This window comes from Jaculus jaculus, chromosome 3, assembly GCF_020740685.1.
Source record: "Jaculus jaculus isolate mJacJac1 chromosome 3, mJacJac1.mat.Y.cur, whole genome shotgun sequence".
Taxonomy (NCBI): domain Eukaryota; kingdom Metazoa; phylum Chordata; class Mammalia; order Rodentia; family Dipodidae; genus Jaculus; species Jaculus jaculus.
Genome location: NC_059104.1, coordinates 117,190,256 through 117,215,996, shown reverse-complemented (window position 1 = coordinate 117,215,996; position 25,741 = coordinate 117,190,256). Strand labels below are relative to the sequence as shown.

Genomic DNA, 25,741 nt, shown 5'->3' with positions numbered 1-25,741 from the left:
TGTTTTTAATATTACAACCTTATTTATTATTGTGGGTTTCACATGTGTTTATGCATGTTTTTACTAAATGTTTTTGTTTAGTTTATCTAACTAAAAATAAATCTCCAAATATACAAAGTGTTGGGAGATTGTCTTCTGTGGTATCTTTGTAGAAGATAATGCCTTATCAAATAGGCATGTTTGTACCCATAGAAATTTTGAATAAAGAGCCAGACATGGTGGTTCATGCCTTAAGCCCAAAACTTGGGAGGCAGAGGTAGTAGGATTGCCATGAGTTCAAGGCCACCTTGAGACTACAGAGTGCATTGTAGGTCAGCCTGAGCTAGAGTGAGACCCTACCTCAAAAACAAAAGCAAACAAATAAAGAAAGAAAATTGCAATCAAAATGCTACATTATATGAACCCTCCAGTGTTTCTTACTTCTTATCCCAGTTTGTTAAGTTACTATGATGAAATTGCTATCAGAACTTCCTAACCAGTCCTTCTTAAAATTGTAGAAATTTCAGAATAAATATGCTTATTTAAATTGCTGAAGGTATAAGACATACATTAAAGGGAAATTAGTGCAGATGACTCAGTTCACATAAAAATCATATAAAATATAGCATATTGTGGGGCTGAAGATATGGCTTAGTGGTTAAGCACTTGCCTGTGAAGCCTTAGCACCCTGGTTTAAGGCTGGATTTCCCAGGACCCACGTTATCCAGATACAAAAGGGGGCACACGTGTCTGAAGTTCATTTTCAGTGTCTGGAAGCCCTGGTATGCCCATTCTCTCTCTCTCTCTCTCTCTCTCTCTCTCTCTCTCTCTCTCTCTCTCTCTCTCTCTCTCTGTCTCTTTCTCTTTCTGTCCATTGCTCTCAAATAAATAAATATGAATAAATAAATATTTAAAAATATATAGCATATTGTTAATGAATTCCTACATTATAATCATAATCATAAAACTTTAATACTGGTGAATTTTAAACAATATAAAAATTACAGCCAGAACAATAGTAAGCAAACCTTCCAAATAATCCATAGAAAACACCTTGTAAATCCACATAACTTAAAACATGATGATGCTCACAACCTACTGAAGGACACTTCCAAATGCCTTCTGAGTTGATTATATTTTAAGTTCAAAGTTCAATAGTCATTATGGCCAAAGTTCTTTTTATGTAAACATGAAAAGGTAGCAAAATATGTGGATTACAAACATCATGGTATAGGTAAGCATAATAAGGGGTCTTGAGGATGCGAAATTCCGTTAGAGACATGATCAGTTGATATTTGAAGGATGAATATACTTGTTTAGCAAATGAGGTAATAGAGTGTGTCTTTGACTGACACAAATAAAAAGGAAAAGCTATATGTTACATTTGTTTGAGGAGATGCCTAGCCCTGCTCCAGTAGAATGGGAGATCTAGTTTGTTCACGAAATACAAAGAAGAAAGTGGCTGTGGTAGTCAGGCAAAGAGCAAAAGCCAGAGGATCTTGAACATGATTCAGAAACATAACTAACCTGGCATTATTTGTTCTTATTGATATTGTATAATTAGAATTTTTGTTTGTTTATCCTTAGACATTTCCTAATTTGAACAGAAAGATGGTGATTACCCACATGGATTGATATGAAAGGTACAGAAAGATACCAACATGTGATCAATAAAAAGAAGGAACCTATCTTTTACCTATTAAAGCAACATTGGCATTAAAAACTAATGTACTTTTAGATTTTTTTTTAATTTCAATTTTTATATTAATAATATTTTTCTTTTGAAATGAAGTTACAGTTCAGGCCATTAGGGGTATGAGTAAAACACTGTCAGAACTTCTTGAAGAAGCTAACTGTGAGATTACATCAAAATTTGGTCCATTAGTAGCACTGTTGGCCTGCTTTGCCAGTAATTTGATTTAATGATGATAAGGAAAAGAATGGAAGTGGTATGGTTAATCTTTAAATGCTCTAGAATACCGTTGTTCCCACAATGACATACAGCTCTGTTTGCTGGGACTACTACCTGCTAGCTACTGTGTGGTCTCATTTGATGCTTACAACAGCCAAAAACACCTTTCAATTTATTAAATGGCTCAGAAATCACGCTTTTTACTGAAATCTGAAAGCAAAGAAGTCCGGAACTGACTCTGTAGAGATGAAATGGTCTGTTTAAAAATAGCTCTAAAGGAAAGTGTTTTTATTTTTTTTTTAATTCTTCTGATGAGAGTGATGCAATAATATGGAAGAATGGTTAGAACTGATCAACATATGAGAAACTTCAGCAAATTGCCTGAAATAATATTTTTGATTCTTTGACATATGATGATAATTTATTAAGGCCACCAAAGTACATGTATGGTTTTTTATATACTGGGAATATGGTCCTATAGAAGCCATTGTTTCTTTACTACAGATACTGATGTGTGCACAAGCATGCATGTATTGCTGTTCCAAAATAAAGTGGACTACCTGCAAGGCCACTGTCTGAAAATTTAGTGAGAAAAGAGAAATACAAGGCTGCTACATTTTTTTTTCTTTCCAAGATCAAGAAACAACACTGACATTTTAGTCACTGAGAGAAACTCTTACACCATTTCTACAATTTGGCATGGTTATACAAACAGGCTGTGCAGTAGTAATTAAACATGGGGATGAAAAACAACAAGTGCTCAATTACCTATGTGCTCATTGTAAGTCTGTTAACTTCTCAAAGGTCTCCTGGGCACCACTGCCCTTTTAACTAATAGCAAAGCCATTTGCTTCCCCTGGGAAGGCTAGGATGTCTGAAAGAGCTGGATGTTTGCTTTCAGGATAAATGCATCTCCTGCTTGCTGATTTATATATTGGTTGTGTTTTAGCTTATGACAGTCTTGCCACATGCCTTTCCCAAGGATGATAATCTGACATTTATTTATCAGAGCCCATTCTCCTAATCCCTTACATTTTCTCAGTTGTGTCTGATTGATTGTCTCTGCACTCCTTTAAAGCAACTCTGAGAAACAGACAGAAGAGATATTAATCACAATCCCAGTTCAAATAGTCTTCTAACACCCTTATGGAAGTGCTCTCTTACAGACAGTGATGGCATGCCTTTACAGTCTTTTCTTTAAAAGGAAGAAAATAACTCTCAACACCAGCTGCCATAATTTTAACCAAAGTAATAAAAACTAAAACTAAGTCACAAGACCTCTAGAATAAAACATAGTAAACATAACCAAATAAACATTGCAAGCTGCTTATTTTTACATATTCTGCATGACACAATGTAATCATTTTCCCTATGTTCACTGCATGTGATGGCTTATGCACTTCACTGACTACATGAGTCACAGAGAAGCCATGCACACTGAAATGAGATAGAAGTCTAAGAAAGGAAAGTGATCATGATGACAGTGCAATTGCCAAAGATGTGTCAATGAAGATAAACTTCAGGATGGCAAAGTGCAAACTCAGAATCAGAACATGTCATCAGTGACCTCAAACAAGGATTTCAGGCTCTAGAAGAATTAGTGAAAAATAAAGCTGAAGTTGTGAAGGAGAAGATGCCACCAAAAATAAGCACATTGCCCCAGGATGAAGGTTTCATGAAAGGCAATAAGCCATGAAATTGTTAAAGAAAATGCAAATAACTACACTAAGAAGTCCAGGTCATTCCTTAGATGAAGACTGTAGATGTCACAAAAGTTCAAATGGGATATAAGGAAAAAAAACAGGTTGTCTGAATATTATTTACTCCAAACGGTCAAGTCTCGGGCAATGGTTCAATAATCTGTGAAAGTATGCAGGTGTAGCCCATTATTGGCCAGAGCATTCAGTGTAAGTATAAAAGGAATTCCTGAAGTCAAAGCATGCTGTGCTAAAACTTGGAGTTCTGTCATTTTTCAGGGACATCCTCAATAAGGAATAACACAACAGTATTGTAGAGAGCTCCTTCACATGTCATGGTGACACATAATGTTGTTCACAACCTCTTTGTAGGAATAATGATGTCATAAAACAAAAAATTCAAGTCAAACACTTGAGTGAGACTGATTCAGAGTTAGCTAACAATTGTGACAGCAAAATTAAAAAAAATAGACATTAAGATTAAAAAAAAAAAAAAAAAAACCCTGGAATGAGTCATATACTTATGCCTAGGCCAAAGCAGCAGAAAATTAGTAAGAAAGGGGTCCAGGGCTGAATATGTGGTTTAGTTGTTAAGGTGCTTGTTTGCAAAGCCAAAGGACCCTGGTTTGATTCTCCAGGACCCACATAAGCTATATTCACAAGGTGGCACATGTGTCTGCAGTCTGTTTGCAGCAGCTGGAGGCCCTGGTATACCCATTTTCTCCCTCTCTATCTGTCTCTTTCTCTCTCTATTTCTCTCTCAAATAAATAAATAAAAATTTTAACAAAGGACCCTGGTCACTGGTGTAGAGAAGGAACTATATTAAAAAAGGTTTTGGGGTAGCCATTGCCAGCCAGCCATCAGCTCCACCACTTCTCCTCAACTGGGTGGACAATGAAGCCCTGCCCCCTTTGTTATGTTAGCTGTGAAAGAACCAGGACAAGTAGGGAAGAGGGTTTATTATTTGTGGGGCAGCTGGGAATCAAGCAGTCATTCACTTTCAAGCACATAGAGAAACTTCTCCAAGAATTGAGTTAGAGAAGAAAGCTCCTTCCCTCACCAGCCTTTCACCACTGGCCTTTTATTGTGGCTGGTCTTTCTGACCAATAACAAAACAAACAGGCAACTGCTAGACATTTTAGTTCATATATCTGGCCTGAAAAAAATCACAGTAAGCTTAATTAAAAGATATGTGGCAGGCAAAGACTTAATGACTTAGTGAATACTGACTATTGAACATATAAAAATTTTGATACCATATTTTTAGGGAATAAAGGAAATGAAATGTAATTTATGTCAATTGTGCAATAGCTAAGAAGATTCAGTACCAGACATACTACTGTTGAAATAAAGAGAAATACTCTGTTTCCCTATCTTTTTCTGTGATGAGGACTGTTTCAGGGTCATTACCTTTTAAGGAGTTTTATGTGGTTTTGTATGCCATACTATGGAGGAGAAAGAGACCTACCTCATGGCAGCTGGTTTAAACTGATATCACAAGTATACTATGCTAAAATCAGGTCACCTGGATACAGTTAGAAAATATTGATGAACAATTTAAGTTGCAAATTTTTATTTACCAAATTGTTTATAAACTTATATAAACACAAAGTATTTTTTTCATTAAACTATCACAAATATAATTTAGGAAAATCCAAATAACGTATATGAGAAATATAAAATTTTGACTTATGTATTAATTACATATTCTTTTGTACAGCTGTACAGTTGTCACATAATATGAATACCCCAGTAATTATTTGGGTGCATGCTAAAAGCTAGATTGGGGTTACCATTCTACAGAGGTCAGTTCTATAAGCCACTGATAAAGCAGTCCATCCTGTACTGGAGTGATCATGGAGGGCTTCCAGGCAGTGGTGGAAAGTTCACTGCAATGTAAGGATAAGTAAAAGTAAAAGAATATCATATTTAAGCAAGGCATGTGGAAGGTAATATGGTGGTTTGAATGTAAAATGATCCCAATATCCTCATGTTTATAAATAAGCCTTATATTCAACCCATAGCTGGTGAAGCCATTGGAAAGTAAACTCTTGCCGGAGGAGGTATGTCATGGGAGAAGGAACTTGAACTTTGTCAGGCCCTACTGGGTATTCTCTAACTGTCTCATTCTCCCTGCTTCCTCACAGCTGATATGGCAAGATGTGATGCCTGGCTGCTGTCAGGCTTTCCTGTTATAATGAAAGTATAAGCAGAAATAAACCGTTTGCTGAACAAGGTGCTTTTGATTTGGGTTTTTGTCCTAGTGACAGAAAGGTAATTGCTACAGGTAATATGTTAAAAGAACGAGTTTTAATTACAAAGCTGAAGGAAGACCGTATAGGAGTAGAGAAAAGAACCCTATGTGAAGCACTAAGGATTGGCTGGAGGCCAGACCATGTAGAGTGCAAAGGCTATAGTGGAGAACATGATTTACCTTCTTACAAAAGCCACTGGAGGAATTTTATGAGTGGAGTGATGTACTTACCCTTGTAATTAGAAAATACTCATGCCAACTGCATACAATAAACATGGAGGGGAATTACCGAAAGACTAGAACTTAGGAGCTTTCAGTAGGTCAGATAAGATGTTCACAACTACAACTGTGTATGAACAGCAGGTTAAAAAATTGACATGGGAATGCAGTAGGATTTATATTGGTGTAAGACATTGAGGATGACAGAAGGACATGAACATTGGATGAAGCAAACATGCTCATGTGCAGGTGTACACTTGCAGATTGTTATGGCTAACACTGACACATCCATTAGTTTATTTCTCTCTAGCTTTGGTGCTGTTGTAAAATTGAAACCTTTGAAAATTTGTTGCCTACATCTACATGGGTACTGTTAGAATCACCTAAGCTCCAGTCAGAGATTCTGAGTTAGTCTGGATTAGGCCTGGTCATGGGCATATCTTAAAAGCACTAAGTTGGTTCTAACATATAGGTTTAATGTGCTGTGTGATTGATCTGAGCCCAAACTGAAATTCCAACTCGATATTCTAACCTCAGAGCCTGAGCTCTTACTACCCTGTATACTGAGGAAATGCAATCCTGGATTCCTAAATCTACCTTGAATTGTTCTTTGTAACATGATATTTATGTACTGCCAAAGTGAGCACAAGATCTTCTAACTTAGGTGAAAAGACCAACAAGAAAGTCAGTAACATATAGCCTACAGGGCTCCTGATGGCCCAGGTTTTGTATCAGCTCTGAGAGGTCCTTGGCAAGCCTTTGGGAGCTGTGCCTGATGTTTAAGTGCTATGTGTGCATTAAGAGCCCAGTTCCCCATGGATGGGATGCTTCTGAGACAGACAGCCTTCTGGGAAGTACCAGCAGTACCCTCAGGCAAGAGAGAAGTTGGAGACTACCCTAATGTGTTATCATTAATGGCCTAGAAGATTTTATGTTATGGTGTCTTGGGTTTTAAATGAAATGTCAAATACAATTTGCTATTGAAAATGTGAAGTGTGGAACTGCCCTAAGAGACTAAGAACTCATTCAGTAATTTCTAGTTGGTAGCTGCCTAAAACTGAGTAAAAAATACTTAAAGATTTGGTAAATTGTCACACTAGTCTACAGAAATGTGTGTATGTGTGTTTATCCTCTTATACATTGGGACTATAATAAAATCTGCAGATAATATTTAAAATGTGCTGTGCTACATGTAGTATTAAACACAATGGGGATGATAAATTCTTCCCCTTGCAGTCATTTCCGTCCTGATTTTGCTGACACTTAGTGCATTATGAAAGAAATTGAAGTAGCCCATATCCCACTTACAGGGTTATTTATTCTTTATCCCATCTTCATTAACTAAGGTCTGGCTTAATAATAGGACTAATAATAGGGTTTCCAATTCACTTTAATGCACTAGCATTCTATCTTTCTGGACTGTCTGTATATTAGTGCCAATTATGAGGAACATTTAAGTCTAGAATTGCAGTCTTCCACATGACAACATCATTTTTACTACTGCTTTTAATTAGAAACCTAAAGAAACAAGTACAATTAAATATGCACATAAAAATAACAGATTTGTTCCTAGAATACGATTCAATTTGTTGCATCATTAATATTATTCAGCAAAGCTTTAAAAATGTACTAGAGCAATCCACGAGGAAAAAAGCTTGGAAGAAAATAACTTGCATTCAAACACTAGAGCTATTTTAGCACAGTGAATGCTGCACTAGTAGAGATAGTAAAAACCACTTTGCCTTACTCCTTTGTAAAGTTAACATTTGCCTATGAAATACATAGATCTCTGGCTTCCAAGAGTAATTAATATTGTTCTATACATACACAGATTCAGAGTACAATTAATTTAACTTAAAAATTATAGTTGTGAATATAATTTTAAAAGATATATTAATATGTGTAAAGGAGAAGATATATTTTACCTTAAGGGACAGGCTACTTGGAATTCCCCTCCATGAAGCATGTGCAACCTGGTTTAATTAAATGAAACTACTTGGGATGACTTATAGGATTTGAGAAGGCCATAGACTTTCCACAAGTGTCAGTCAGCATGCCTAACAGATTGGTTATCAGGGAGACATATACAGCTAGAACTCATTCCCCTGTTTACCCATAAACTCTGACCTTCCTAATTTCATAGAGACAAATTCTTGTATGTGCTTAAATTCAAAAGCATTATAGATATATAATTTTATTTTATTATGACATGAATCTTACTGGGTAAAATATCTTAACACCATGTTTTACAACTAAAAACCCTCTCAATGACCTGATCAACTCATAGTAGCTATAATAAAATGTTATCATATATTCTGGATTTATCTTAGACCATTTAAATCTTATATAATGTTGAGTCTAAATGATCATAAATTTTAATTGATAATGTTTACAACTAAGATTTATCACCTTGTTATATTTTATTGCAAAGTGAAATCCTATTTTATGCTGTTAGTTAAGGAGTAAATATTATTATGAGGCTGCTTAGCACAAAATCTTACTGTTAAATATCCTTTGTTTATAGGAAATTACAATTTTACACATACATAAACTTCAGTTAAACTAGAAAACTATGGGGCCGGAGAGATAGCTCAGCAGTTTTGTAATTGCTTGCAAAGCTTGATAGGCAGTGTCCAGTCGCCCAGGATCCATGTAAAAACATATTTACAGTGGCACATACAGTGGCAAGAGGCCCTGGTGTGCTTTTTCTCTCTCTCTTTCCTTTTATCTGTCTTTCTCTCTCCCCCATCTCTCAAATAAATAAGTATAATATAATAATATAATATTTAAAAAACAACATATTTTAGAGACAAGGTTTTTATTCTTCTACAGTATAATTTGTACATCTGTCACATATTATTTTTGTTATTGTCTGTTTTTCCACATTCCATAAGCTTTCCATAACAAATGCCTCCCTTGTCACTGTAGCAAAACTATTAAAATGTTTCTTCAATTTGGGAGGAAATCAGTCCAACATTTAAAAGCAAGTAGAATGTATTTATATCATTTCTCACCTCCATTCCCATAATTCTCAATGCTGATTAAGCTTGTTAAGTCTAGTAATTGTATATAGCATTCTCAGTTCTGTAATATATTTCAAAACTTACATGATTTTTATTCTTTTGTAAAGGTGTTGTTAATTTCATTTAATATTTGAAAGTAGTTAGTTCCCATATGTTACAGTTTCTTCTTCATTCCAAATCATCTGAGAAAATGTAAGCCTATGAAACGCATCTCTCCTTTGGCTTTGCTCTTCATTTGAACAGCCTACTTTGATAGGTATTGTAGGCAAAACCAATTAGCATAGACAAGGTTTCTGTAGACTAAAAGCTTCTATGTAGGCCCAGTCCATAGGAGTAAACACAGCAGAGTTATGCCCACACTGAATAATTATAAAAAAAATTGTGGAGTTTTCAGGTCCAAAAGCAAATAAAGTCTAAAAAATGCATAAAATATGTTTGCTAGTAATATTTTTTCTTATTGTTTATTTGGAGGCCCTGTATATGTATGTGCGCACACACACACACACACACACACATTTACTGAGTCTCTTACTATTCCAGGAGCCTTGCTGAATGTTTGGAAAGCAAGTTCAGATTAAACGTGGCTTCTAACATTAAGAGCAATAGTGAAATTATAGTTACTAGACCATCATACCATAAGTGAACATAGAAATATAAACAAAATTATACAAAGAAGAGGAATTCTTAGGATTAATGTGGCGGTCAAGGACATCTGGTAAAAGGGTATGGAACTTGCAAAAGAAAGAAGAAACAGATCATAGACAGTTTACTTAAGGTAGCCCTGGGGAGGAGCCTGCTCAGTGATGCATCTTAAGCTTGCTCTAGGATTGTGCACAACCTGAGCTTCCCTGGGTGCTGTTATTACTCTGATATCTTCCTGGAGTAGGACTTTGTTATGTGATGTATGCTCATTGAGGACACCCTATGCTAGCCATGAACTACTTACTGATTCAATTCTCTGACACACACTGCACATGTGCACAGACTCTGTGACTTTTCTGTATGATAATATGCATCATGTTGTGTGCTATAAAAATGTACTTTTCCTAGCCGGGTGTGGTGGTACACACTTTTAATCCCAGCACTAGAGAGGCAGAGGTAGGAGAATTGCTGTGAGTTTGAGGCCACCCTAAAAAAACTACATAGTGAATTCAAGGTTAGCTTGAGCTAGAGTGGGATCCTACCTCAAATAAATGAAAACAAAAACAAAAAAAAAAAAAAAGCCCTTATCCTAAAGCATGGGCTACTTTTGATACTTTTGATTTTGCCTATTTTTTTCTTTATGGTTAATGTGATGACAGTCCACTTTTTGATGTTCATTGAATATTTATTAAAGTGTGTATATTGTTACACATACAAGTCAGACCTTATGAGAAATTTAAATATGCAAGGGGAGTTAATATCTGGGAGGACAAAGGAGAAGTGGACCATGACTAAGTAAGAAAGCTTTTGAGCCAATCAGTATCTCTGTCACAGGTGAAAAATAAAAATAAAAAAAAAAAAAACAGAAGGAAGCAGGTAATGCAAGGAAAAAACCCAGACTACCAAACAATAGTGCCAATTGTAGTCCAAATTTTCCCAACCTTAGCACTATTAAAATGTTAAAATCTCAGAAGATATATTATTTAAGAAACATTTCACATGAACCTTAAGATGTTTATTCACATTTTGGAACTTTACAGTAGTTGTCAATAGCATACCTTCAGTTATGACTATGAAACTAACATACAAAATAAACAACAAAAACCCACCTTTGAATATTGAGACATATATCCTGGGCAGTAAAATTATGTCTGCCTGATATTAATGGCCAAGGCTAACTCATAATGTGCCTAGTGTCCCATTAGATAGAAATGGCCAGTACCTTGTACCATATCTTGCATAGTCATTAGCTGAGATGTTCTGGACACTCATGGGCTCAGATCAAATGATCTCAAGTGATTCTGAAGGAATTGAGGTTTGGAGGCTGTCACCCATGTGGTGCAGCTGAACAGATTTTTGTCTCAGAAAGAAGTGCAAAGCAGTCTCTGTCAAAGGCTGCTGAGTAAAGGACCCTGAGCACACCTTTGAGATTGATGGGCTCATGTTGTGATAAGTCCAATAGCCTTTATTTGGTGACAGTTTTTAAACATCTCCAGAGCATGTGATCTATGCACCATCATACCTTCCAGGAATTAATTCCCCTCTGTCTGGCATCTTTCCTGCAGTTTTAGTTGGTGGCTTTTGTTGGTTTTCACAACTCTGTTTGATCCCACAAAAACACGTTTCTCAGTTGACGTAGGAAATGAATCCTGCTAAGTAACAATAGTGAAAGAACACCGAAGATTTGTCTCCATTTGTGTTATACAGCACATCTGTTATTTGGGTCACTACTCTATTTACTGTGCTCCCCTGTTCCTCTTCCTTTTTACTCTTATGCTTCTGGAACACATGCACCACACCTGCCAAGTGAGTCTTTCTGATGGATGGATATGCTGACCATGGCATCTACTTGCACTTCTAATTTCAAATTCAGTTATGCTATAGCATTACATACACTTTTTTTTTTTAACCTGGTAGGACATTTCCATGAAACTGGCATGAGTTTGAAAATTATGTGAGCCTTCACAATGGTTTAAAAGCATCAATGAATCTAGATGTATGGTGCATGTTTAGTTGATGGTACTTTATTAGATATGATAAAATTAATGGAATATAGAATCTAATTTTATAGTTTGAAAATAAGATTGCTTTCTGATATTAGCAGCAGTTAAAAGTCATGTTTAAATATGTAAAATTTATAAATGTTCTGGGGTATGCTTATTGAGATTGCTGATGTGCTATGTGGAGAATTTAACTGAATATGTGATCTGTTTGTGTTGGGGGATTACTGATTTTTAAAAAAAACAATATTTTACTTTTTTATACATGTGGTGTGTGTATGTGTGTTCATATATGAGGGAGTATGTTTTTGGGATTGCATATACATAAGTGTATGAGCTTACTAGGCCAGAAGTCAACATTGGATGTCTTCCTTAGTCTCTCCACCTCATTTTTTTTCTAAAATATTTAATTCATTTACTTATTTGTGTGTGTGTGTGTGTGAGAGAGAGAGAGAGAAAATGGGTTCACCAGGGCCTCTGCCACTCCAGGTGCATGCACCACTTTGTGCATCCAACATTACATGGGTACTGAGGAATAGAAACCAGGTCATTAGGCATTGTAGGCATATCCCTTAACTGCTGATTCTCTTCAACACTCCACCTCATTTTTTGAAACAAGGTCTGTCACTGAACCCAGAGCTCATCTATTTAGCATGAGTGGTTAGCCTGTCTTTGCCTCACCAGTGCTAGGATTATAAACACACACACCATTTTCTATGTCTATGTGGGTGCTAGAACTCTGGTCCAGGCTAACCTGGAATTAACTATGTAATCTCAGGGTGGTCTCGAACTCTTGGTGATCCTCCTACCTCTGCCTCCCAAGTGCTGGGATTGAAGGTGTGAGCCACCAAGCCTGGCAGGAGTAAATATTTCGAACGATTGATTCTTAAATAAAACATAAAATATTATGACATGTTAAAGGCATTTATTGATTAGAAGAAGTAATGTGGAAAACCTATAATGACTGTTTTGAGACTTTTTGTCTGGAAGATTCAAAGGTCTAATAAAATCCAGCAATGACACTGTGTATTGGTAAGTGTTGTACTCTCACAGCAGAGGTTACAGAGAAGATTACAAGGCTGGGGCAGGCAGTATGTTAGGAACATGACATGGCATTCATTGAATTTGCTCCTGGACTTGCTTTACTACTTCCAATCTACATGGTCCCAGTGCTTAATAGTTGTGTAAAAACAAAATAAATCAATATTAGGAACTGGATTAAAGTTTGAAGTATAAAAAATCTACTATCTTCATAATATTTCTCATTCACTGGAATTTCTGTATAACTTTGTTCAATAGCATAGAAGACCATTTTCAGGTTTGTTTTTCTCTTTTTACACTGAGTTAAAGTCCCATAATAACACTTGTCTAATACTATGTGACGATGTGCTATATTTTATGAGACAAGTTACAAAAACCTTTGTTTGCTTATTTGGTGTTTTTTTTTTTTTTTTTTTTTTTTTTACTTGTGTATATTTACCTTATCTTTAGAGAATATGAATATTTCAAGCAGACAGATTAAATGTGGAAATGGGAAACAAAAGTATATATGATTCCTGAGGGGATGGTTAAGCTTTTTCTGATATTGCCTTGGAATTATTTACAATTCCCAGCTTAACAGGATGCCTGTGACAAGGCATTGTTCAAATGCAATTTAGCCCTGTGGTTTCAACTGGCAGGTAAAGATAATGATTAAAATTGCTCTTTTTCTGAGGCAATCCAGGTTAAATTTTAAGTAAATCATTAAAAATCCAATTTAAGCAAGAATTGGTGAACACAATTACTCTTATTTTAACTGCTTTCAGTGGCCACTTGCTTTCATATTTAGTTGAATTAAAGGAATATTTAAATGATAGTATAAACACAAGAGCTCCATGTTGCAAAGGCAATCTGTAGCACACACAGTGCTTTGGATCCACAGTATCTCTAGCATTGTTTTGCCTGACTAGCTACTATACCTCCTTTCCAGACACACACTCAAAGGAGAACAAATTTAGTTATTATAAATGATTATTTCCTTTTAGTATTTAGTGTGTAGCAATATTTTCTTCAAACACTGCAAGTTTAAAATCTTCTAGTCAGACTTTTGTTGACTTATGAACATATATATTTCTTTCATATCATGGGTTGGTTTTCTAGAATACAGTCAACCATGTCCATCTTAACATAAGACACACCTTCCTCTGAGGCTCCCTCCGCTCTTTTTAAGAATGAAGGCCTGAGACATTCCACTTACTTTCAGATGAACACCTTCTCACATGTATTCACATATGTTCTCTTTAGTTCTTCAACGACTTAAATTGAAAGCATGTTTTCTCTTCAGTAGAAAATGAGAAAGGCAGCTTGAATACATTACATAAACTCTGGAACAGGAAACAGATTATGGTGATATTAATTCTAATGCTGGAGTTAAAGCATGTGGAGTATTAAGCGAATCCCATAATGCTTGTTTCCACATCTTCAGGCCCTATCTGTAATAACATGTTCTTCTGTACATTACATGACAAAAGTGCATAACATTGGAAAATTGTGTGAGAATTTTGGATATTAGTTTATGTGATAAGTATATCTTATTTTTCTCTATTATAAAGGCCTTTCATAGAAGATATATAACACAAATTAGATTTGTGAATAAAAAATTACCTCAGATAGTTGGACTGCAAAACACTAGAGGTGGAGTAATAGATGTAGCAAGATGTTTGTGTAGCTGGAGGCAGACTACAGAAAGTCTGAAATGCTAGACTAAAAAACATTGGTTTTCCATTTTTTAGGAGACAGATAGTTGCCATATGTGCTGATTTTTGTGTAAGAGTTGCAATATAGAATTTCAGTGTCTCCTCTTCATTCCAAGACAGTGGGAGGTGGCAGAGACTCAAGATGAATATAAATGTGTTTTCTGGCAAATTTCTAATTTTTTAGCAGTCATCTAGAAAACTTAACACAGGCATTTTACAAAACCCTTGTTAATAGCTTCTATTTTCCCTCTGAGGCACACGTGAACTAATGATGTATTTAACTTCAGTCACTTCTTTCCTGACTTGTGTGCTTGTATTTTCCAGTATTTGTACTTCATACTTGGCCTCCTTTATGCCCTACATGATATAACTATTTCTCACAGACAATGATAGCATTTGTATTATTTTTAAATTATTTTAATTAGGATATGTAATAATGAAGGACATTATGACATTTTTATCAGTGTATTTTGCTCATGTTTGTACCCCTTCATTATTACTGAACTTCCTTTGTCCTTCTCATCCCAAAAAGTTTTCTGCTTTGTACACCCACACATGTACATGTGCACACATGCGCACACACACACACACACACACACACACGGATGCAAATCTACGTTCTGGATTGAATATGAACTAAAAACATGCCCCTTCTTCCCACCATTATTTTCTCTTATTCCCCAAGCCCTCTATTTGGAACTTCTCCAAATCCCCAATAGTCTTACTTCTTTTACTTTAGGGTAATTCATAAATACATGTATTTTATGTCTATATATTTAAATATAGATTTCTCATATGAGAGAGAACATATTTGTCTTGTCTTCCTGTCATATTTTATGTAATATAATGATATCACAATCTACCCATTTTTATAAAATAATCACAATATTATTTTTTATAGCTGAGCAAAGCTTCATTATATGAATTCATGTTTGTATATATCTACATACACATTATTTTTCTCAATGAGAATTTATTTGGGGGGGGGTGGAGAAATGGCTTAGTGGTTAAAGTGTTTGTCTGAAAAGCTGAAGGACCTAGGTTCAATTCTCCAGGATCCATTTAAACCAGAGGCACAAGGTAGCTCATGCATCTAGAGCTCATTTGCAGATGCTAGAGGCCCTGACAAGCCCATTCTCTATCTGCATCTCTCTCTGTCTCTCTCTGCTTCTCTCTCTCTTTCTCTCTCTCTAATGTACAAATAAAAATTAAATAAAAAAAAACTTTTGGAAATCTAGATTTATGGTTGTTGTATGCTTTTTGAGGTATGGTCTCACTCTAGCCCCGGCTGACATGGAACTCACTCTCTGGTCCCAGGCTAGCCTCAAACTCACTGTTATCTCCCTACTTCTGCCTTGCAAGTGCTGAGATTAATTGCATGTGCCACCAAATCTGGCTGAAATCTCCTAGACATTTTGATATAATTGAAAAACTTTACTACTTTTTTTTTTTTTTTTGCTTTAATGGAAATTTCACTAGGCCTAAGTTGATAATGGAAAAGTTTCAGGCAAATTTAATTAGTCAGACTTTATTAAAGCAGAATAGGTGAGGAATCAAGTAACACTCAACACTAAAGAGGTTTTTGAGGATTTGACCCCAGCAGTGTAAGTAATAAGCATTTATAGGCTGAATAGTAAAGAGCTAGGGCATTGCTTTGCTTGTATATGGTGTGATATGAAGACCCTAAAATCCTGGTTGGATACTTTTGTTTGGCTAAGGCTCAATTTGTTTAAGTTAATTATTGAAAACCCAACAAGCAGGGCTGGAGAGGTGGCTTAGCGGTTCAGGTGCTGGCCTACAAAGCCAAAGGATCCAGGTTTGATTCCCCAGGACCCACTTAAGCCAGATGAACAAGGTAGCACAAACATCTAGAGTTTGTTTGCAATGGCTAGAGGCTCTGCTGTGCCCATTCTCTCTCTCTCTCTCAAATAAATAAATAAGAGATAAAATATTTTTTAAAAAATCTACACTAAGTTCTGGTTCTAGTTACACCTTCGGACTGATGGTCTTCTTGTTTGTGAGCCATTTTCGCATAGCACATTTTGTTGATCATCTAATTGCAATTAAGATTCAACTGTGAACTGAGGAGATAGCTCAATTGGTAAAATGCTTGCCTTACAATCATGAGGACCTGAGTTCCAGCTCCAGAAACCATGTTTTAAAAGTCTGACATGCTGGCATGCACTTATATTCACAATACTGGGTGGACATTGACTGGAGGATCCCTTGGTCTTTCTAGCTCACTGGGCTAGACTTTGTGATTAGCTGTAGGCATTGAGACACATTTTTCTCAAAGAAGTGAAGGGGGTGCTTCTGAAGATGACACTAAAGGTTATTCTCTATTCTCTGTACTCAGGTGAACACATGTGCACCTACATATGTACATGAATATGCACAAGGAATCTCCCATATATACCCATATTAAAAAGAACTTAAAATATAATTTTCAGGCATTTACAGTAAATTGCTTTTTGCTCCTGGAGGACCTTATTATTCTTGGATTTTCTTAAATTTTGTATTTATTTATTTGAGAGCGACGGACACAGAGAGAAAGACAGATGGAGGGAGAGAGAGAGAATGGGCTCGCCAGGGCTTCCAGCCTCTGCAAACGAACTCCAGATGCATGCGTCCCCTTGTACATCTGGCTAACGTGGGACCTGGGGAACCGAGCCTCAAACCGGGGTACTTAGGCTTCACAGGCAAGCGCTTACCCGCTAAGCCATCTCTCCAGCTCCTTGGATTTTTTTTTCTTAGTGGTTTTTCTGAGTCTTAAAATTGTTATCTTTAATTAATTCATGGAAATGTTAGCATAAAGCCTTATCCCATACTCTCCTTTTGCAAAAATCTGATTTGGTATTTTAAGACATGCTTACTGGATACACCTTTCTGTACATTTTCTTTTGTTATTTTTTCGGTCCTTTTGATATGCTTTCTAGATAACATCTTCATTTCTTTTTCTTTCACATAGTCCCACTTTTGTTCTTTTCTTAAAATAGTACATACATTCATGTATACATGCATACATATGTGCATACAGGTATACACAGATACATAGGTGTACACATCTGGAGTGTGCATTATATGAATGCATGTGTTTGAAATATCAAATATGTAAAGGGTTGTCACTTCACTGGAGTTTACATTTTTCTATTGACACTTTCTCATAGTGATTTCCTTTGTTATGTGTTTTGTAAACATTGACTATAGATTGCTCATTATGAGAATTATTTTCTGTCCATTCATAGATTAAAAATGACTCATTCATTTTTGTATTCTCTGAACAAAATTTCCCTCTGGAGTTATTCCTTGGAAATTCTAAACTTTGGAATTCTATTGGAACACCCACCTGTGTGACACTATGAAGTTATTTTTTTAGGAATCTCCTCTTAAAGTAGCCATGGACATATAATACTGAAGTTCTCCATGATGTGAGAAATTGCCTCAAAGTGAAAAATGGGTTCAGTTCTCAATTTGCTGATTTTACCAAGCATTGACTTTTATTTTTCCTTTCTGAACTAGTTCATGGAAGCAATTAAAACCACTATATCTATAATATGCAACATTACTATAAGAAAGAAATTTGGAGAGTAAAGGCACTTGCTTGCAAAACTTACTGCTTGGGATTTGATTTCTAAGCAACTATATAAGCCAGGCCAAAAAGTGGCGAAAGCAACTGGTGTTCATTTCCAGTGGCTAGAGTTGCTGGCATGCCCATAAACACACACACACACACACACACACACACACACACACACACACACATAAATAAATATGTTTTTTTGAAAAATTAGTTTTCAAATGATGTCGTATTGCCAAATTTCCAGGAAGAGAAGCCTGCCATCACAGAATGGCAGTAAGAATCTCACAAGGCCTTTCAGAATGGTCAAGTAGGCAGATACAGAGGCATGGCTTTGTCTTCCCCTGGTGTGGTATCAGTCATCAGTTATGGGAATTATGAGCAATTTTGAAAAAGCATACCTAGAGTGATCCTTTACCTGTTTCCAATCTTCATTAAGCATGGCACTGAGCAATAAATAATCATGAGACATATTTTTCTCCAGTCTTATGTTTTACCTAAAACTGTAAAGTTTCAGAAATAGTCTTGAAATCCTGGCTGGAAACTCTTCCATGTGGATAGATGCTTTTGCATTTAAATGGTAAAAACAGCATTGTTTACATTTAAATGAGTAAGAAAAATAAATTCACTATTGAACTAGTTCCTTTCTTATTGTTAGGATTAAAATAATAAATAAAAAACTACCTGATAAAAATGAGCATAAGGGAGTGAGAGTTGCTTTCAGCTTGCAGTTGCAGGGTCTAGTCCATCACACAAAGTAAGGCATGGAGCTAGTCACATTCAGCCCACAGTATAAAAGCAATGAGCTATGAATGCTGGTGCCCAGCCATCTCTCTCTCTCTCTCTCTCTCTCTCTCTCTCTCTCTCTCTCTCTCTCTCTCTCTCTTTTTTATAAAGTGTAGGTTCCAAGTCCATGGGATGATGGCATCCAGTTAAGGTTGTTAAATTAAGGTTGTTCTCCCCACAGTGATTAACCTAACAAGGTAATCTCTTCCTGGCATGTCTAAGGCTAACCTAATCTAGTTAATCCCACATAGTTGATTCTAAATCTTGTCAAGTTAACAACCAATATAAAAGTCATAGCATGTTTAACAAAATACTGCTACAGAAAAACCGTGCTGATGAATATCCTCACATATGTAAGTACTGGTGACTCGGTGTGCTAGCTAAACCCTGCAGCCTTTTGTCAGGGCCCCCGTGCTGCCATTTATTTTCCTGTGATACATAGCGTCATAATTCAACCTGGTTATATTGGAAAGCCTGCCCTCTTCCTAACACTGTTCCTTCATCCTCAAGGGATATATGATTGCCCACATTCTTAGTTTTACTTCTTTGTCTTCTGAGCTATCTTTTATTATCTATTGCTTTGCACAGGTATATTGGGCTAGAAAACATCAAGGTCACCTAGAACACATCTCCACTTCAAAAGACATTTATGTTTCTTTGCTGAAATGGCTACTCAGCCCTTAACAGATATTTTTCCAGGAAAACTTCATGACCTCTAATCATAGGAAAGAGACATGGTTGTGATACTGCCTGAAGTCCACAAAGAAAGAGATGCTTCATGATTTATTTTATCTTGAAAATTATATACCACTTCTAATATTAGAATATGCAAATGCAAAAGAGACACACTTATTTAACATTCATGTATCTAATTTGACACATTATCTGATAGACTTTATCAATCTGAAAATGAACTAACTTGAATTTAACTTACTGTTGTTTTGTAAATTGGTTAGTTGAATGCTTACCAAAATTCACCTGTGTTTGCCTCAAGCCTGCTTATGTAAATTGTCAGAACAGATAACAGAATAGTTGAAATTTTGTAATTTAAATGATCATTTGAAAGATCCCAGGTCTATAAATATAGGGGAGCAAGACAATTGGATTAATATGTGTGTGCATATATATACACATTTATATGTTCAATTTCTCAGACATACTCAGTAAAACTGACTTGAAAATATAGACACAGGTATGTATGGGATAATTATATAAATGTAATAAAACTGTCCAATAATTTTGTTATCAGAACATTTCACACATTTTCATACCATTTTAAAAACATTTAAAATTGCATATGATGCATTAAAGATCTAATTTCCATATTAGAAACTCATGAATTGTTGAAATAAAAAGTATTTTTCCAGCAAAATCATCATAACCAGAGAAAGGTTTCTTGTATATATATTAAGATTTACAATGGGAAAAATACAGTTAAATTTTACTAATAAGGTATCAACTTATAAGTTACATGTACAGAAATTGTTTTTTGCTTTTATTGCTAACTTGGTACCAGTTCCATTGTGTCAGGTCAGAGAGATTGTAACACTGCTTCAAGGTGTTACTGTGGAATCTTGCATGTCATGTGTAGTTCAATAAAGGGGAGATTTGCTGAAGAGATGTATAAAGTGACTGGCATAATATATGCCAGTGATTTAAAAAATAATTTAGTATTCTCATGTCAAGTCAGTTGCTTACTAGATGCTACTGTTTACTCAATAATTATCTAAAATATATTAATGGAATATTTACTAAATATTAGTTATACTTCCAGATGTTCAGCCTATAAAAATGGGCAAGACAAAAATTGTTGCTTCCATGGAAAAGACATTCAAGCAGGAAGAAAAGACTATAAGAAAGTAGCAGTGCTATCTCAGGCACCAACAAACAATAAGGAGAAAAGGACAGGTAAAGAGCGAGTGAAAAGAGGCATTTAGGAGGTGCAGTATGCAAGTATTTAAAACTGTTCAGCAGTGGAAGAATATATATATTCTATATTTCTATATTTTCAAAGTATCTATTTAATAAAATTAACTGATAATAATGCACACACTATCAAGTTATAGGCATATGTGGGCACACATATAATTATGTGGAGGCCAGAGGTGGATGTCATATATCTTCTTTTATTACTCTATTTATTTACTGAGGCAGGATCTTTCACTTGAGTCCAGAGCTTCTCAGAGTGTCTAGACTAGCTGGCCATCTTTCTCTTCTCTCCTTCCAAGAACTTGAATTACAAGCAGCTACCATGCTCTTGCAGCAGCTAGGTGGATTCTGGGCATCAAACTCTGGTTCTCACACTTTCATGGCAACAGTTATCTCCCCAGTCCTGTAATATTTTGAAATTAATGTTGGTCTTATCTCATTTTCTCCATTTAGAGTGGCATGATATATAACCATTCGTCTCCATGAAGGCCCTTCTAAATACATTTTCTAGTAGCTTTCGTAACACATATTCATTAGTGTAACTTGATCTGAAATCTACTAGGGACTTGTTATATTTTTGGTAGACTATCTTGTTTTATAACTTTGACATAGTAATTTGATTAAAGTCATAGGATAAATATATATTCAAGGCAAGCATGTAAGAAGGAGATTCTGGCAGATACTACATCCAGCCCTGCAATCCTTAGAAATCAGTTTTCTTTTTCACAGCATGACAAGCACACTTACCCTGTCCTGCTCTTGGCTCTGTTTTGTGGCTTCTGTCTATATTTACATGCACATAGACACATGCTTACTTGTGGGATTTCCCTTCAAAGAGCCCAGAATACTGCACAGTGCTACAATATCATTGGTATTTGTTAATGATGAATGTCAAAGGCAACAGGACATTAGGGTATTGATAAGAGAGAAGGGAAGGTCCAGTTTGGGGGACATGAGGCAGAGAAGGAGTTTTTCAAAAGAAATTCATCCAAATCTCTATTACCATCTCAGAATTCATTCTAAGAAAACTCAATCAAATCATGAAATGAAAGCAAAAGGATTCAAATATGAAGTTTTCATGAATTTTTTTTTTAAATTTTTATTAACATTTTCCATGATTATAAAATATATCCCATGGTAATTCCCTCCTTCCCCACCCCCACACATTCCCATTTGAAATTCCATTCTCCATCATATTACCTCTCCATTACAATCATTGTAATTACATATACACAATATCAACCTATTAAGTATCCTCCTCCTTTCCTTTCTCTTCCCTTTATGTCTCCTTTTTAACTTACGGGCCTCTGCTACTAAGTATTTTCATGCTCACGCAGAAGCCCAATCATCTGTAGCTAGGATCCACATATGAGAGAGAACATGTGGTGCTTGGCTTTCTGGGCCTGGGTTACCTCACTTAGTATAATACTTTCCACGTCCATCCATTTTTCTGCAAATTTTATAACTTCATTTTCCTTTACCGCTGAGTAGAACACCATTTTATAAATGTGCCACATCTTCATTATCCACTCATCAGTTGAGGGACATCTAGGCTGGCTCCATTTCCCAGCTATTATAAATTGAGCAGCAATAAACATGGTTGAGCACTACTTCTAAGGAAATGAGATGAGTCCTTTGGATATATGCCTAGGAGTGCTATAGCTGGGTCATATGGTAGATCAATCTTTAGCTGTTTTAGGAACCTCCACACTGTTTTCCACAATGGCTGGACCAGAATGCATTACCACCAGCAGTGTAGAAGGGTTCCTTTTTTTCCACATCTCTGCCAACATTTATGATCATTTGTTTTCATGATGGTGGCCAATCTGACAGGAGTGAGATGGAATCTCAATGTAGTTTTAATCTGCATTTCCCTGATGACTAGTGACATAGAACATTTTTTAGATGCTTATATGCCATTCGTATTTCTTCCTTTGAGAATGCTCTATTTAGCTCCATAGCCCATTTTTTGATTGGCTTGTTTGATTCCTTATTATTTAACTTTTTGAGTTCTTTGTATATCCTAGATATTAACCCTTTATCAGATATATAGCTGGTGAAGATTTTTTTCCCATTCTGTAGGTGGCCTCTTTGCTTTTTTCACTGTGTCCTTTGCAGTGCAAAATCTTTGTAATTTCATGAGGTCCCAGTGATTAATCTGTGGTTTTATTGCCTGAGCAATTGGGGTTGTATTCAGAAAGTCTTTGCCAAGACCAATATGTTGAAGGGTTTCCCCTACTTTTTCCTCTAGCAGTTTGAGTTTCCGGTCTGATGTTAAGGTCTTTAATCCATTTGGACTTAATTCTTGTGCATGGCGAGAAGAAGAATCTATTTTCATCCTTCTGCAGATATATATCCAGTTTTCAAAGCACCATTTGCTGAAGAGGCTGTCTCTTCTCCAATGAGTATTTTTGGCATTTTTATCGAATATCAAGTGGCTATAGCTACTTGGGCTTACATCTGGGTCCTCAATTCTATTCCACTGATCTACATGTCTATTTTTGTGCCAGTACCATGCACTCCAAGTCTCTGTTTTGCTTTGAGTTTCTTATCTTCTTTTTAATTTCTAAAAATATAGTGTAAGTAATAAAATGGTTTCAAGCTATGAAACTTCACTATAAGGTCATTTTTGTACTTTAGATGATACTTAATTTTTCTAATATTTACTCCAGAAAAAGAAAGACAGTGAAAATGTCATGATGAGAAATGGTTAAAACTCTCACTCTCTTCTCCATTAGTGATTCCTAGCTATGGAATGAGACCATACATGCCTTCATGTTAAAATATAAATATTGATGGAATATAAAATATAAAATGTAATTATTGATGGAATATAACATATAATTATTGGTGGAAAAGAATTGGCAGATTCTTTTTTTTTTGCTATGACTCTATTATATTAAAATTCAAACAGAAAAATGCTTGCCTATATTTGAAGATGCCTTATTAAAAGAGATATAAATGAGACTTCTATAAGAAAGAGCCATAAGAGGAAAACATTACACAAAATCATTATTTTACAATAAAAATAACTTTACAATATTAATTTTATAATAAAAATTATTGAGAAGCTGTAAAGTTGTCTTTTAACTGAAAAGAAACTTTTGATGACAAAAATTATTGCTGATGCCTGAAAGTTTTAATAGAATAAAATAAGAATGTCCACTACATATTGTCAAGTTCTTGCAGAAAAGTTAGTCTAAAATTTTAATTTTTTTCATATTTATTCTATCTTTCAGGGGAGAAAAAAGAAACTGAAGAATATTAATGTACTATTTTACTTATTGTTATAAAAATAGCATTAGGCAAAAAATGTTAAATATTCATGAAAGTCCTTATTTCCCTCAGGTTCTGGCTAGCAAAAGATTGTGAGAGTTATACTGCACCAGAGGAGGGAACTATAACACAGCACAGATAATCACAGGAGTTATAAACAAAGGCAGTTGACATTAATAATTAAATGAGAAACATTCCCTGTGGAGGTTTTGATGAGCTATAGAAATGGTGTGTGAAGTCTCTTGGCTAACTGATCATTAGTTAAGTTCTAAACCAGAAGAGTAGACATTAATGTAACTACTACCACTGTCCCATTGTTCTACCCCAATAATTTGTGAATGTAATAAGTACAGCTATCAAGGGCTCCCTGTGAGGAAAAAAAAAAAAAGTATCACTATTAGACTCTGATGGTCTTACTATCTGAAAAACAATGTTTAATAGAATTAAACAAGGAAATTTTGTCCCTTTGTGATTTTTTTTGTGTTGTACATTAATTGAAATTGTAACAGAAATTATTTTATTATTGACAATATCTAAATGTCTGTTCACCTGACATTTGCATGAAGACTAACTGATCATGTTCTTAGCAGAGTATCAAGTTACTCTGTTCTTTTGCTTATTTTCCCTGTTTTTGAAAACTATTATTGATCTCAACAGGGCCTCTTTAGTGAAGAAATATCAGTGCATATAGCCACTCGAGGACCAGAAGATTCCAGTGACCGAGGATGGCTTCCTCTTGGAATCTAATTCTGTTTCTTTCAGTCACCGGGTGTCTTTCAGGTAAAATGCATGCCTTAATTGTTTGATTCACTAGAGATCAATTAAGACCTCCATTACAAAATGCGCTCTGGTGTTTATTTAAATTTATATCAATGTTTATACTGTTCAACAGAAGACCAAACAACCTTTAATCCTCTGCTAGCTTACAAGATTCATACACAATTTAATATAATGAGGTACATTATAAATACTAATAAACAAGTGTCTCCTTCGTTGCCTTTAACCATCTCAGGTGAGTTCAGCCTGCAGGTGAGTTCAGCCTGTAGAATGCTGGTACATGCATTCCAGAATGGCTAGAAAACTGGCTAAACACATTTGTAAATGACAGTGTCATGTAGCAATGTCAACAGGTTAGATGCCCCTGGATTATTGTTAGCTTTCGGAAAATTTGATGAAGGTGATTATATATATATATATGTAATATATATATATATATATTGGAGTTGTCTCATTGCAATATTAAATTCTAATGTGAAAATAGAAACATGTTGTCTTCCTTATATATATCTACATATATACATATATGACAATTCTGAAAGACCTCTATAACATTTGATTTTAATTTGTCTCAATTTATGTGATTTTGTTTGAATGGGATTATTGTTTTGTATCTTGAATCTGGCATGAAAATTAATTTTTACTCTACAAAGTCATCTTTGTCACTTTGCCATATTATCATCATAATAAAATTAATATGACAGAGCTTAATTGTTTGAATTTATGAGTGTCTAGGAATTGAGTTGTCATTTCAATGATGTGCACATAATAATTATACTATGATTAGATTAAACCTAGTGCCTATATTGAAGATGAAATTTAGGAAATACATTTCATAAAATTACCTGAAAAATGGGAATGCTTTCAATTTTATAATAAATGATTACTTTGTTTATAAATGTATTTTAATGTTTTAAGTATGCTAAAGAAAATT

At 35.2% G+C, this 25,741-nt stretch overlaps 1 protein-coding gene across 3 annotated transcripts in view; it reads left to right on the top strand.

The window, feature by feature from the left end:
* The window catches only part of Cntn5 (contactin 5), a 1,203,203-nt gene that overhangs the window by 491,983 nt on the left and 685,479 nt on the right, over positions 1-25,741 (top strand). For all 3 annotated transcript variants that reach the window (XM_045146290.1, XM_045146292.1, XM_045146289.1), the window contains one exon: positions 24,688-24,810. In XM_045146290.1, coding sequence (XP_045002225.1) covers positions 24,756-24,810 — 55 coding nt within the window. In that variant the 5' untranslated portion in view covers positions 24,688-24,755. The remainder of the gene's footprint in view (positions 1-24,687; positions 24,811-25,741) is intronic.